Genomic DNA, 13764 nt, shown 5'->3' with positions numbered 1-13764 from the left:
GGGAAATAAATATTCTAAGGTGTGTTTTTGTAGACAAGCTGGAAGAATTACAACTTAGTTTGCCTAAAGAGGGCATCGCTTGTAAAAGGTACAGTAACATCTGTTTTGCCAAATTGACATGTATAGCTAGTTTCCCCTTTCAACAGGCATGAATTTTGTTTGGTCTTTAGCAGTGTTCGCCATTTCACAGCAGTCAACCCACACAGAACAGATCAATAACATTACAGACACAAGACTAGACTGTATCCATTTAATAACCACAAGAAAGTGTACCATTCAGCAATATCTTACACAAGTTTCACAACTGCAGGAGAGCAGGAGGTAATGAGAAAAATCAAGGTGAAATCATAACCAGGTTTATCTAACTGCCAGTTCAATTACAAAAGCTATTTCACTTTTCAACTAAAACTCAAACTACTTATTTTTATTAAGAAAGTAGTCATCCTACCCATTACTAGCTGTACACAGTATCTTCTGGGAGAGATAGGATTTCACATACTTGGAATCGCATAAAGCAGTCCAACCACTGGTTGCTGCTCAGAAAAGCATTTCCCTGCAACCAGAACCTGATCAAGTTATTTCTTATAAATGAACAGATTTAGGGTTGCAACACGCTGAATGTGACAGTTTCACATAGCATCTAACTCCTTATTAGTATAGGTGGATATTAAGGGCTTGGTTTTTTCAATCCTATGCAGTTTCTTTAAACCCTTTCATTCAAGCCCATTCAACAATTTATTCTAGCACAGTACCATTCTTAATACTCTAATAAGAAAATACAACACTGAATACATACCATATCCAACCACATATATTATAAATATCACCCTACCGAATTTCTCTAAGCGTAAAAACATTTTGCCAGTCTTTCATAGCGCCACAATTAGTAGCTTGCAATACCTGTACAGGACATCAATTTATGCAGTAGAATGGCTCAGCTGTAGGCTTCTAAAGATAATAAAATACGCTTACTGTTGCTGTTGTGGAAAATAAGTGTTCAATGAGCAGAAACAAACCATTGTTCTGATTTTAACCTCACAATTAATATTTTAAAGATTACAAAAGTCTAACCAAGGGAAAGAAACCATGTACTTACCTGAAGAACAAGAGATAAGAAAAACAGCAAACACCAATTTTGTAGCAGCTCCCATTTTCCAAATAATCAGAACCGATACAAAGGAATTCTATATATCCAGGGTCCTAGGTCTTCCAGATATGAAAATTCTTGACTCTCTCTAATAAAATTATCTATAGCAACATTTGTGTCCATAAGCGTAAAAATGGATTTCTATTTTGTCAGTCTATCCAGCTTTTCTTTAGCCCCTCTGAAAAAGGGATGTATATATTTGGGAACACACACATCATTTGGCTTCTATACAAATGGTGGCAAAATTCAATTCATAAAAACACAGTAAGTACCCAGTTTAAAAGGTCAGCAGTGAAAGAGTTGAGTCTCAGGCAAATAGTTGACTCAAGAGCACTATCCCCCACCCCTCACTTTGAGATCTGCAAAGTATAGTCCATGATGCTGGAATCAGGCAAGATGCACAAATATTAGTAAACAATGCTTTCTTCCTCAGACATCTTCTATAGCATGTAGTGTTTGGGTAAGAAATAGTTCCATTTCAGTTTCAAGTGTCAACCCAACTACACCCTCAATGAAAAGGGTAATAGTAAATTAATCCATAAATTTTTTAAAAAATCAAGCAGAACGTGAAACACTGTTGTTTCCTATTAATAATGTAGACAATAACCCACAGGGAAGAGAAGGACCAAGATATAAAATTGTCAGATCTCCACAGCACTGGCAAGGGGTGGTAAACCTCTGTTCCTCCCCTATCTAGTCAATGAAAGATGCACAATTCCAATTGTCCACGATCCTTTGGCTTTGCTCACTCAACGGAGGAAATCACACGCGAGCCAAACACTTGCTGTGTAGTCAAGGAAAATTTGTCTTCAGAGAACTCCCCCAAACCTATATGGCCCCTCAAGTTTAAGACACCCTTATTTGGTATTTCAACCACAACAAAGCAGTGGAAGGAATTGGAAGGTTATGCTGCATCCAGCTGCTCCCCTATATATATACATATATATATTCACTGTTCTTTAAACCCACCACACACAAAACTTCTTAAGAAGCTAGAAATCTTCAAGTGGTGGTGCGTAAGGTCTTAAGCACTGGAGTCGAAGAAGATGAAACGACGATGTGCAACCACTGGTAAATCAGAGGTGGGCAACTAGGTCTTCTTGAGAGGCCAGGCTGGTGGGTAGGTAAGGATTATCCCCCCCTCCCCCTTGGCTTGTAGTGTCTCTTCAAATCTTGGTGGATGCGAGCACGCGTCTCTTCCTTCCTCCCAGCTCTTCAAGGGCTCCTCGTTTCCCCCCAACTCGCGTGCCCCCCACCTCCCCTCCGTCGCCGTAGAGGCAGGACCCTTCGCGCACGATCCAACTTGGCTTTTGTTTTGCTGCTGCTGCTTCTCCTCCTTCCTTCACCTCCTCCTCTCCCCCTTGGAAATCACACCCGCAGCGAGCAGACGAGAGTGGGGCGGGCGAGGGCACGGAGCCTGGTCAATCCTCGCTCGCCTTTCTCTTTCCCCCCCTTGTGCCTCCCACACAGCGTATTCCGGGCGAGCCTTGCGCGGAGAGCGAGCGAGTGCAGGCAGGCAGGCGGGCAGCCCTTCTTCTTCCCCCTCTTTCTAGCTCTCCTTCCCCGGCGGCGAAGAAGCTGCTGCCGCTGGCTCCCACCCTCCAGGCTCCTGGCAGGCAGCAAGGCGGCTGAACCCAACTTTGTGCCCCCGATAACGAAGTTGAGGCGCTGTCGAGGAAGAAGGGCCGGGCCGATTTTTTCCTTCGGGGCGGCTTCCGAGACAGCAGAAAGGAAGGAGGGGACAGGAACCGGCTTTATCGTTCCCCAGGCCCGGCTGGCGGCGCGGAACGGCCCTCCCTGTCTTGCTGCGCCCCTGTGGTAATTTCATAGCTACCCATTCACTTGCGTGGTGTGGAGAACGGACCCAAGATGGCGGCGCCCGGCCGATTGTTTTTGTTTCCTCTCCACCTCGCTTTTTTTTTTACCCCTCCCCCAACCCCCTGCTCGCGCCCGCGCCCGCGCGCTCGCCTTCGCTTTCCCCTCTGCTCAGCCAGGCCCAGCCGCGGCCATCGCAGGCGCGCGCGACCTCGTGGGCGTGTGTGGATGCGCGCGCGGCAAGGCGCTCCTCCTTCCCAGATTGGCAACCGACGTTAGCCACTCTCGGCCAAGAGGAACGAAAAATCTGTTCGAAGCCGCGCGGCGTCGTCCTCCCGCCTCTCCCTGGCCTCCACCTCCCTGCGGGGCGGGGCACGGCGGTGGTGGACGGGATCCGCGGCGTTTCGGAAGAGGCGCGGTGCCTGTGCGCTACTACTCCGGAATAAGGCGGACAGAGCTCGCGCGTCAGCGTGCATAGGGTTGCAAGCCTGAGTATGTGTGTGGTAGTCCTATGCGCGTTTACACGCAAGTAGAGCTCGGTGGCATTCGCTTCCAGGTGACCCACGTGCATTTTTGTCCCTTCGTTTCCTTCAACCTCGTGAAGTGCCTGTGCACCCTCCTGTGATAGTTTTATTCTTTCTCATGTGGGAAACCGGTAGTAGCCAAGCCGAGACATCCAAAGGAATGAGAAATTCTGAAAAGGAATGAGAAGCTATCCCCTTGCCAAGGCTTAGTAAGCAGGGAGAAGGAAATCCGTCTGGAATATATTTCCCTCCTTTTGCTTTAGCAGTATCTGGGCCAAGACCAGTTAGCAGGAGAGTTTGTGCAAGAGTATCATCATGAATGGCCAATTATGTCATATTAATTATTAAATATGGAAGGTATTAAAAATGCATACAGGTTGGTGGTGTATTTTGTACTTTTTTCAACCATGTAATTAGGAAACAGAAATCAAGAATGAAAATTGATCTGCGCACTGTTTTGTTCAGGGCGGTGGGAATGGCACAATTTGTCCATGTATAAATGATAGAAAGATGGTAAATTCATGAACATTTTGAAGAGGGTGCAGCATAACCTCCCCATCCATTCCACTGCTTTGTTGTGGTTGAAATACCAAATAGGGGTGTCTTAAACTTGAGGGGACATAACAGGTTTGGGGGAGTTCTCTGAAGACAAATTTTCCTTGACATGTTTGGCTCGCATGTGATTTCTTCCGTTGAGTGAGCAAAGCAAAGGATCATGGACAAATGAAATTGTGCATCTTTTAAAAAAATCAAGCAGAACGTGAAACACTGTTGTTTCCTATTAATAATGCAGACAATAACCCACAGGGAAGAGAAGGACCAAGATATAAAATTGTCAGATCTCCACAGCACGACAAGGGGGGGTAAACCTCTGTTCCTCCCCTATCTAGTCAATGAAAGAGGTAGCTCACTTTGTGCCCATATTACAAACGGGTTTCCTTATGCTTAAGTCTTGACAAAGGAGGTGGGTTGCTTCTCATTTCAGGTGTACATGTTTAATTGGACTTCAAATTACTGCACATCCCTCCTCCCTTTCCTCCATAACAATTCTGATCAACACTTGAACAAAGCACGGAATTCTTTGCCTCAAAACCACTCAGACCACATCTAGTTCTGGTGGCCAATTTTTACCAATCAGCCCCTGGCGCAACGCTGTGCTTCTGCATTGCTTCAGGAATGACGCCATTTATATCCCACCTTTCCACCCAAATGGGGTCCCCAAGCTGATGGACATTTAACATTTCAACATTAAAACTATATTTAAAATAAAAAAATATATATGTAAAATAATGCAATAAATTAGGAAGACAGTGGGATTTTAGATCTCTGGCCAATAGCAGAAGCTAGAATTTCCTTCTAGGTTAAGTTTTAATGGTTTTTATGATGTGATTTTATAATGTTTGATTTAACTGTTAGCTACTATGATGTCCCTCATGGGGCAGAAAGATGGGGTATACATTTTGTAAATAAATAATCCCCCACAGCCCTTGGAATCAGGAATAGCAGGAAATTGCTCCTTAGCAAAAAAATACACTTGCTTCTAAAATACTGGGAAATACTACTGTCAAGCCACATTTGTAGTTCTAGCAGGTAAGGTAATGTGAGGGTTAAGAAAAGGCTGTCGCCACTCAGTACTAACCAGTAGTCTTCAGCAGATTGTGAGTTGTGGCTATTAATGCTGAAGGGCTTGCAGCCCCAAGAAGGGCTAGTAAAAGATGACAAAAGAGAATGCTATTGCAGTACTCAAAGGCTCAGTTAACTGATATGCCAAATCTCTATAACATATCGGAAGCAGTCCTACCTATAGCTTCGGGAGGGGAGGGTAAACTAACAATCTATGTTTTAGTAGCTGGACGTATTTATTTCTCAGAAGGCACTCTGAAAAAGTTGCTAACCTTTGCCCTACATACATCATTGTGTGTAGTACAGTTAGAAAAGTGAACATGGATCCCAAAGCTTGGAAGCTATTATTACCCTTTCCAGAAAGGTAAGCAAAATATATTAAGCTTGCCCATCTCGAAACTTTTTAAGGAGGAGAAGTCTCATTTGAGAGACCATAGCTGGGTTCTTATTAAAAACAGGCTTTATTAATTATTTTGTTAATTGAGCTTGTGCAAGACCAAGAGTTTTACACTGAAGTAATTATATGGGAGTGTCCCAGTGGAGAAAATGCATGTCCTTGTTGCTCTGGGCTCTTTGAAGATCTCTGACAGCTCTGAACGTAATGGCTACTCCATTTAGCAAGTAAGGAAAGCTGTGGCTGTTTCTCAGCTGTAAAAAATGTAGGACACTTCTACTTGGCTATGACTTACATAATTGCACCTGGGCCAGAGCAGCTCAAGGTGCAACTTAGCACTACAAACTTTAGAATCAAGCCTTTGAAAACAATTACAAGCTCATCTTTGTCACCAATGAAACTGACACACAATTACAGTGGCTGAACAACTGAACCTTTGGTCTTGGAGTTCTAGTGTAAGGTTAGAAACTTAAAATAAGTACTTGTGCATCCATATTATCCGTAAGCAATAAGTGCACATACAGAACTGATGTTAAAAGGAATTCTGAAGATCCCCCTGACGAAACTGATGTGAAATATGTAGGGGTTACTTACTATTAAAGAATTCTTCCTTTTGCACCATTTGCTGTTCCTTCTTCGTTTTGCCTTAGTGCAGCCCACCTTTTTTGTTTGTATTATTTCACCAGGAATTTTATAGAGCTGTAGAACAGTCGCACTGTTAGTGATCCACTAATATTACAATAATGCAATGTTATTGAAGAAATAACACAATGAAAAAAGTCAAAAGGAAAACTATACCACTTTAAAGATAAGATAGTAACACTATAAAATATCTTCCATAAGCCATAGCAACCACTGACACCCACCATTTATCATGCAGCATGCCCATTATGCCTTCGTATTAGCCATGCTTAAAAGGAGCCAGTCTTCACATGACGCCAGTGGATGCCTCTGTGATGTTATCCTGCCCCACGACACACCGGCAAAGCACAGCCTAGTGGATGCACCAACATGCCACTGAATCTTCACCACGGTGAATTACAACGGCACACTTAGCATGAGTCCAGTACCAAATATACTTCAGGAATTTCAGTAAAAAGAGATTCAAAGCTTGAAATCAGCAACCCTTTTGACAGGAGGACACACAGGGAAGGAAGGAAAGACTCCCTCCTAACACCCACACAAGCCGCATTAGAGAAGGGAAGTGGCTCAGGTCTTACTGAAGAACAGTACTTACGTGAGGGGAGGGAGCTTTTGTCAGGGAGGAAGAAGGGACAAGCAGCAACCAAAGCCACAATAATGTATCTCCAACAGCTTTTGACCCACCCACCCAGTAACTCAGAGGGAAAGTACTGAAAGGGAAGCTTGGTTCCCAATGTGCAGAAGTGTGGTGTTGACCATCAAAAGGCAAAACAAACATTTGGATGCCTATCCTGCAGCAGTCATATCACAGGAACACAAGAGGATCCAAAAGGATTAGAACCCAAGAGATCCAGTTCTCAGAGCAGCTCTATTACCACACAGCCAGAGAAGAACCATAAATCTCGTACTGAGTAATTGTAAACTCTCAGAGTTGCAACCCATGGCCCCACATAGAATCAAAGAATTAGGATGTTCAGTATGGAGCCATGGGCCTGAGGAGCAGCACAGACCACCCACCAGAAAAGGCTAGGAGAAGCCCCACCAACAAGCAAACCTAGAAGAATGCAATAAGAGAATGAATTGGAATGATGTATGGATGAAGATCCCCACTTTGGCAATAGCATGGCTGCCACGTGATCAGGGATGGTGTTTTAGTTTGCTCATATCTTTACATCTCAAGTAGCCACACCTTGTCAATGTTCATTTATATGATTATTTGTGCTAGATGTCTGTCTTCTCTCCACCCTTCACTTTATGTAGTCCAAAAACATTCTGTGTCACACCTGCATTCACCAAGAGCTGACCGGAACTTGCTAGCGTTCTAGTGGCCAAATGATAAGAGTAGACATAGTGGATACAGTGGTGGAGAACCTCTGGGCCTTCTTTTCTGTGGGGGTCTCACTTTGAAGACAGCTGTGAGTAATAAGCAGGGGTTGAGGATGATGTTTGTGTACTAAGCCTGTTTAACACAAAGGTGCGGAAGTAAATGTATTTTGAAAAGCTTTTATTGAACAGCAGCCAGTCAGAGTTCTGAAAGCAAGACAGATGAATAGGGTTGACAGCCTTCATGTCTTAGCAGGTGCCTTTGACAGACAGCAAAGTAACAGTGTGGCTTACCCTGTGACTAAAAGTACCATCTTAAGCGTGGCTTCATCTGCCAAAAAAACTTGCAAAGTGTACTTGCAAAGTGTATTCTGCTGGAATAAAATCTCATAGGGAAGAACTGAATATGTGCGCTGCTTCTAATATTCTAGGCTTTGTCTGTGGTCCAAACTGTTCTAAAAGTATATGTTTGGAAGGGTATTGGAATGCTCATGAGAAAAGCCAAGAGGAACATCAGTTTAGTTTGTTTGCTTACTTTAAACTTTTCATCCTGTTTTTGACCTGAAATGGACCCCCAAAACAGCATATGATAACAATGAAAACCCAAATAATCCCATGATTATGAAATCACATACATCAGAAGAATAATATAAGATCAGTAGCCAAACAGTATTGTTATCTACCTTCAAGCACCTTCCTGAATCCATCAATTTTACAGAGCTTCCTATAAGTAATAGAGGTTGACAGCTACAATGGGCAGTTCCTGACTAATTCCTAGAAAGCAGGTGATTGAGAGAAAGTCATTAGTTATCTTCCAGTTCAGGGGTCTGCAACCTATGCTCTAGAGGGAAATGTGGTTCAGAATGGAATTAAATATGGCTTGGAACCAGTTTGTGACAGGCATTTCATTCATTCATTCATTCATTCGTTTATTCATTCATACTCCGCCTTTCTCTCAAGTCGGACCCAAGAGGGCTTACATAATTATCCTGTCCTCCATTTTATCCCCACAACCACCCTGTGAGAGACAGGCTAAGAGTGTGTGACTGGCCCATGGTCACCCCGCAAGCTTCCATTGCAGAGTGGAGGTTTGAACCTGGGTCTCTCCGATCCTAATCCAATGCTCAAACCATGCTGAGCAGAAATGGAAGGCAAAGATTTTTATAGGACTAAATGGCTTCTTAGAGATGCTTTACAGAAAGGGAAATGATAGAGGTGAAAAATTTCAATTGTGAACCATGGACAGATTTATGCCACTGTACTACATTTATTGCACAGGGTGCTAAGTGTATTTTTATTACTTATTGTGAGACCTTGTATGTGCTACTTTCTAATAATATACTGTATGGATTACTAATCAACATTTCAATTTTCAGTAATGTTTACTTGTATATTTACAGTAATGCAAACGGGTTTTCTTATACTGACTCTTTGTTGATCTCATGCTCTGAATTTTGATGGATTTGGCTCTTTAATTATAAAAGGTAGCTGCTGACCCTGATCTCGTTCCTTATGCTCAGTGCCCCGACATTTGGGGATCCACTTATGGGGAAGAAATTGCATACATAAAGTCAATATTCACATATGATACGTAATTCCATCCAGGGGAAGCGGTATGTTATAGCTCCCCAGATCCATAAGGACATAGGTCAGGTCCATGAACAGATCTCAAATGGCAGTGGATCATTAGGTCTGAGAAGACAAATACAACACTGCCCCTATTTTGCTATGCCCCGGGCAAAGTTGTTTATTTTAGGCTTCCAGCCCAGTCCACCTTTTATGAAGTACATATAGTGCTGGAGGTGTGTTATGGCTAATTGCACAGTTAGAGTCGTAAGACCCCTTTTGCTTGTATAGACAGAGTGAGCAGAGGTGAGGGGGTAGTAATTTTTGGTAGTCCCATTTAACGGGTGTGTTAATTTGCATGGTGTCATGGCCCAGTCTGGGCTCAGTGAGAGTGACGACTCCTCAAGAGGAGAGGGGATTTGTGTAGCCAGCCAGGACTCCTCAGAAGAAGAGGAGCTCCATGTAGCCAGCCCTGACTCAGCAGAAGCCAGTAATCAGGAGCCACAGCTGCTGGCTAATCGGAGCTTACAGCCAGCAGCTGAGGCAGAGCCACCAGTACTCTCCAGCCCCAGTACCACAGGGGAAGCTCAGTCAGGGACTGTCAACACCACAGGGGAAGACCAGCCAGGGGCTTCCACCCCCCAGGTTCACCCATGCCTAAAGAACGCCACAGACAAAGACTGAGGTTGGAGCTGCAGGAGAAATGGTGCAGTGCTCGTCTTCTGAACCAACTCCAGCTGCTGGAGAGTGATGATGAGTAGCAGTAGGATGGAGCCCCAGCAGCTGGCTGTAACCCATGCCTGGCCATAAAAGCTGAGCTGAGGGAACTGCCAGGTGTGGAAGCAAAGTGGCAAACTACCTGCAACCGCTGTGTGTGGTGTGTACCTTGCTCATGCCTGCCTTTGGATCTGACACTGACCTTGGACTGTACCTGACCTGGCTCTTGGACTCTGGACTCACTCCTGGTGTTTAGTTTGTGCTCTGACCACAGTTTGGGCTTGGCTTTTGACCCTTGAACTCCCCTTGGGCTTTCTGTTGGTGCTTGGACTTGAACCATCCTGCTTGGGCTGGCCCAGCCTGTGACACACCACCTCGCAGTATAATTTCCAATCACTGGGTTGAAAACATGACATGAAGGAACTTAAGACCAAATTGAATGTGATGGTGTTCTTTTGGGCACCATGAGAATGCTGCCACCATTTTAAAGTTGTGCTGCAAGGGCCTGATCCTGATGGCAGCTGAGAAGATGCCATCACATCTAGTTTGGCTCTTAGAAATATCAGCCAAGTTCTGCTCCTCCTCCATCAAGCCTCTGATAACATTGATTTTCAGCTCCTATGTCAGTGAGGTTGTGCTAGTGCTGTTCTCTGATGCTGGTGTATTTTCAGAATCTACCAATACTGGATTTTTAACTGGTATCCTACAGGCCTCAGCTGAAGTAAAAGGAATGTACGATTGCACTGTGTGGGAATTTATGGTGCTGTTTGGTTTTTCTTACTGTTATTTTTTAAAGGTAGAATTGTTAGTTTTACTTATTAATATGTCATTTTGATTGATTTTATATTGTTAGATGCCTTGGGGATATTTTTGAGCTACCAAAACAGATTACATACATTAATAATAAAAGCAGGAGAGGCTGTGGCATGGTGGTAGAGCATTTGCCTGGCATTCAGAAGGGCCAAGGTTCCATCTCCAGCATCTCCAGTTCAAAGGATCAGGTAGTAGACAGACCTTGGAAAGCCTCTGCCAGTTTTAGCAGACAATACAGACCTTGATGGACTAAAGGTCTGATTCAGGAGAAGGCCGCTTCATGAGTCTTTGAGTAGTATGGAGATGTTCTTTGCCTGTGGATAGCCACCCATGGAAAGAGCAGAATACTCCCTGCACTGTAGATTTCAGAACACATTCAGGATAATGGGCATGGAAGTGTGGGTGTGTTTGCCATACCAGTGAGCAAGACTGAATGCTTCTAGATGAGAAAGCAAAGTTAAGACATCAGAGATGTCAACTTCAGAACATGATACAGAATTTGACCTCTAATCTAACTCCAAAATCCCATAATCACACCTGTAGTGGCCTGTGGTTCAATATGGAGTGGAGCTGCCATTTTCAACTATACCTTTTGAATCCAGATACCATCATTAATCAATTCCATTTCCTATTGTACCATACTGGCCTTTTTTTGCTATTAGAATCATAGAGGTTAACAGAAACATGCTCCTTGGCCTATGGTTTTTATTGGCTGCTGATTCTGAACACCACTTGATCTGAATATAAGGAAAATAGAAATGTATCGACTTCTCAGAATTTCATTGAATCTGTTCTGGAGCATTCTGCTAGGCCTCAGTGAAACTTTAGTCCTCTTAAGCTATGTTTCTTTTGTTATATTCTATGCATAAACCTTTCCTGATCAAATTTACAGCCTTTTGAATCCATTGACTTCTGTGGACTTTGAAGGGTGCAACTTAAGATAGCAGCATAAATCGCAAATATTCCATCCTCTTCCCTCAGTGTTTTAACTTGTTCTTAATCTTTGGTATTTATTTTAAACTTTGGTTTTAAATGGTTTTAATGATGCATTTATATGTTGGTTTTAATGGCTTTTAAGATGATATTTTAATCTGTATGTTTTTAATTTGTTAACCACCTTGATGGCCCTGTGAAGGCAGCAAGGCGGGGTAAACATTTTATTAATCAATAAAATACCGGCATCTTGAGGAATATTTTAACACAATATGTTACTCATATCAATAATAAAAACTAGAAGATGTCAATTTTCTGTGCTAAACAAATCGCAATAGATTGTGAAGATCATGTGCAAAATCATGTTTTAAAAGCATCTCATTCTCTCCCCACCCCAACCAAAGTTTATATAATGACATTTTGTTTTATGTAGAGTTAACACACAGTTGTAGAAATCAGGATATACCTAGGCATCTTGAGTGCTTTCATCTTTGCTGAGGAGCGTGGAATGGATTGCAAATATTAATTAAGTCTTACCCTGTTTAACTTGTAGATTTTATATTCTCCTATCCCAATGCTGAAGCTCAACTTGTTTTACAGGTTTATAATAATCTCTATCAGGATAAATGGCTTCTGAAAGATCTTCTCACCTGAACGTTTGAGTTGAAAATTATAGGCACCGTCAGTCCCATACATGGCTGGACCCTTATATTTTGGTAGTGTATTTTCTCTGTTTAATTAGGTGAATTAGGGAGAAAGATGGGTGCCTTTATTGTTTCAAAATACAGTAATTGAATTCTGTTTTTTGCATTGCCATCCTAGGCAGAGTTACACCTTTCTAATCCCTTTGACTTTGGTGGATTTAGAAAGGTATAACTCTGTTTAGGACTGCAGTGTTAAATGCCATACAGTGAAATCCTAAGAACAGATACACTCTTCTGTGTTAATGGACATGAATAAGGCATCATTTCTTCAGATTGTCTCACTTAATGAAACTGAACCATCTGTTCCAGTCCAAAATTTATAAAGTATTTCCAATATAAACATAACTCCAGAGAATAATTTAATGAGATTGCATCTCAGCTATGCAATGTTATCCTAGCAATCTTAGCAGGTCGATCCTATCCCTCTCCAACCACTCCACTAAGCAAAGTGTGAAGCCTTCCTCCAACCTAAGGAGACATTTTTTAAGTTGCTGTTCTGTCAATGGAGGAAGGCTTCTTCAAGGATGGTTGGATCCACCCCGGCATTTCAAAGATATATTAAATTATATCCAGTTCTTTTTTTATTGGTAGAGGGAGGTATCTGTGGGATTTTTGCTGCAGATCCTCACATTGCTCCTAGTGTTGTTCGGGGGTGGGGGGGAGCAACTCCCCTGAACTCTGGGAGCAGCATTTTGAGAAACGGGGGAAGGGTGGGAAGTTCCATTCTGTTAGCAAAGCTCCACTTGCAGTCTGTTGGAGTATTTTCCAGACGTGTGATGATCTTCATTGTCACTTGCCTGCTTTTTATATATTGTGAATTACGCATTCTTGACGCAGGTGTGTAGCATAATGAAAAATAAAGTAGTCTCATTTACCTTTGTTTCAAGACAGTAGGTATTGTCTCTTCTTTATATAGTTCTGTCATTATGGAAGTGGGATTCAATAGGTGCCTTTTTACCTTCATGAATAGGACTGTAGTGAGCACTGGTCTCGCTCAACCTCCCACCACTGACTACTGCTCGGACGTTAGTGTTTCCCATTAGTTCTTCTCAGGGCTTTTTTTCTGGGAAAAGAGGTGGTGGAACTCAGTGGGTTGCCAGCACAGGGGGCAATTCTTGGCGAGAGGTGGTGCCCCTGGTACCACATGTGCGCGTGCAAAGTGCACACATGCTCCCAGGGCCAATGATGTCACTTTGGGTCAGCTGGAACAAGGGGGAGTTTTTTAAAGTTTAAACCACCCTCAGCGAAAATGGTCACATGGCTGGTGGCCCCACCCCCAGATCTCCAGACAGAGGGGAGTTTAGATTGCCCTCCATGCTGCTAGAGTGGCGAGGAGGGCAATCTAAACTCCCCTCTGTCTGGAGATCAGGGGGCGGGGCCACCAGCCATGTGACCATTTTCAAGAGGTTCCGGAACTCTGTTCCACTCCATTCCAGTTGAAAAAAGCCCTGGTTCTTCTTACCCTCATAATTATTGCATATCTTCTAAATTTATTTACATGAAAAACAAAAAATTATTTGAAACACAATTGCTTAATCTACTTGTAGCATGCAGGTAAAATAA

The 13764-nt window shown here is 43.0% G+C and overlaps 1 protein-coding gene across 1 annotated transcript in view; it reads right to left on the bottom strand.

Moving 5' to 3' along the window:
• Positions 1 to 3034, bottom strand: part of ACVR2A (activin A receptor type 2A) — a 79089-nt gene extending 76055 nt beyond the window's left edge. The window contains exon 1 of the mRNA XM_054971029.1: positions 1097 to 3034. Within this exon, the coding sequence (XP_054827004.1) occupies positions 1097 to 1151 (55 nt within the window). The 5' untranslated portion in view covers positions 1152 to 3034. The remainder of the gene's footprint in view (positions 1 to 1096) is intronic.
• Positions 3035 to 13764: the final 10730 nt, after the last annotated feature.

The sequence above is a fragment of the Eublepharis macularius genome, chromosome 2 (assembly GCF_028583425.1).
Source record: "Eublepharis macularius isolate TG4126 chromosome 2, MPM_Emac_v1.0, whole genome shotgun sequence".
Lineage (NCBI taxonomy): Eukaryota > Metazoa > Chordata > Lepidosauria > Squamata > Eublepharidae > Eublepharis > Eublepharis macularius.
The sequence above is the reverse complement of the archived record's forward strand: the minus strand, read 5'-3'. Positions and strand labels throughout refer to the sequence as shown.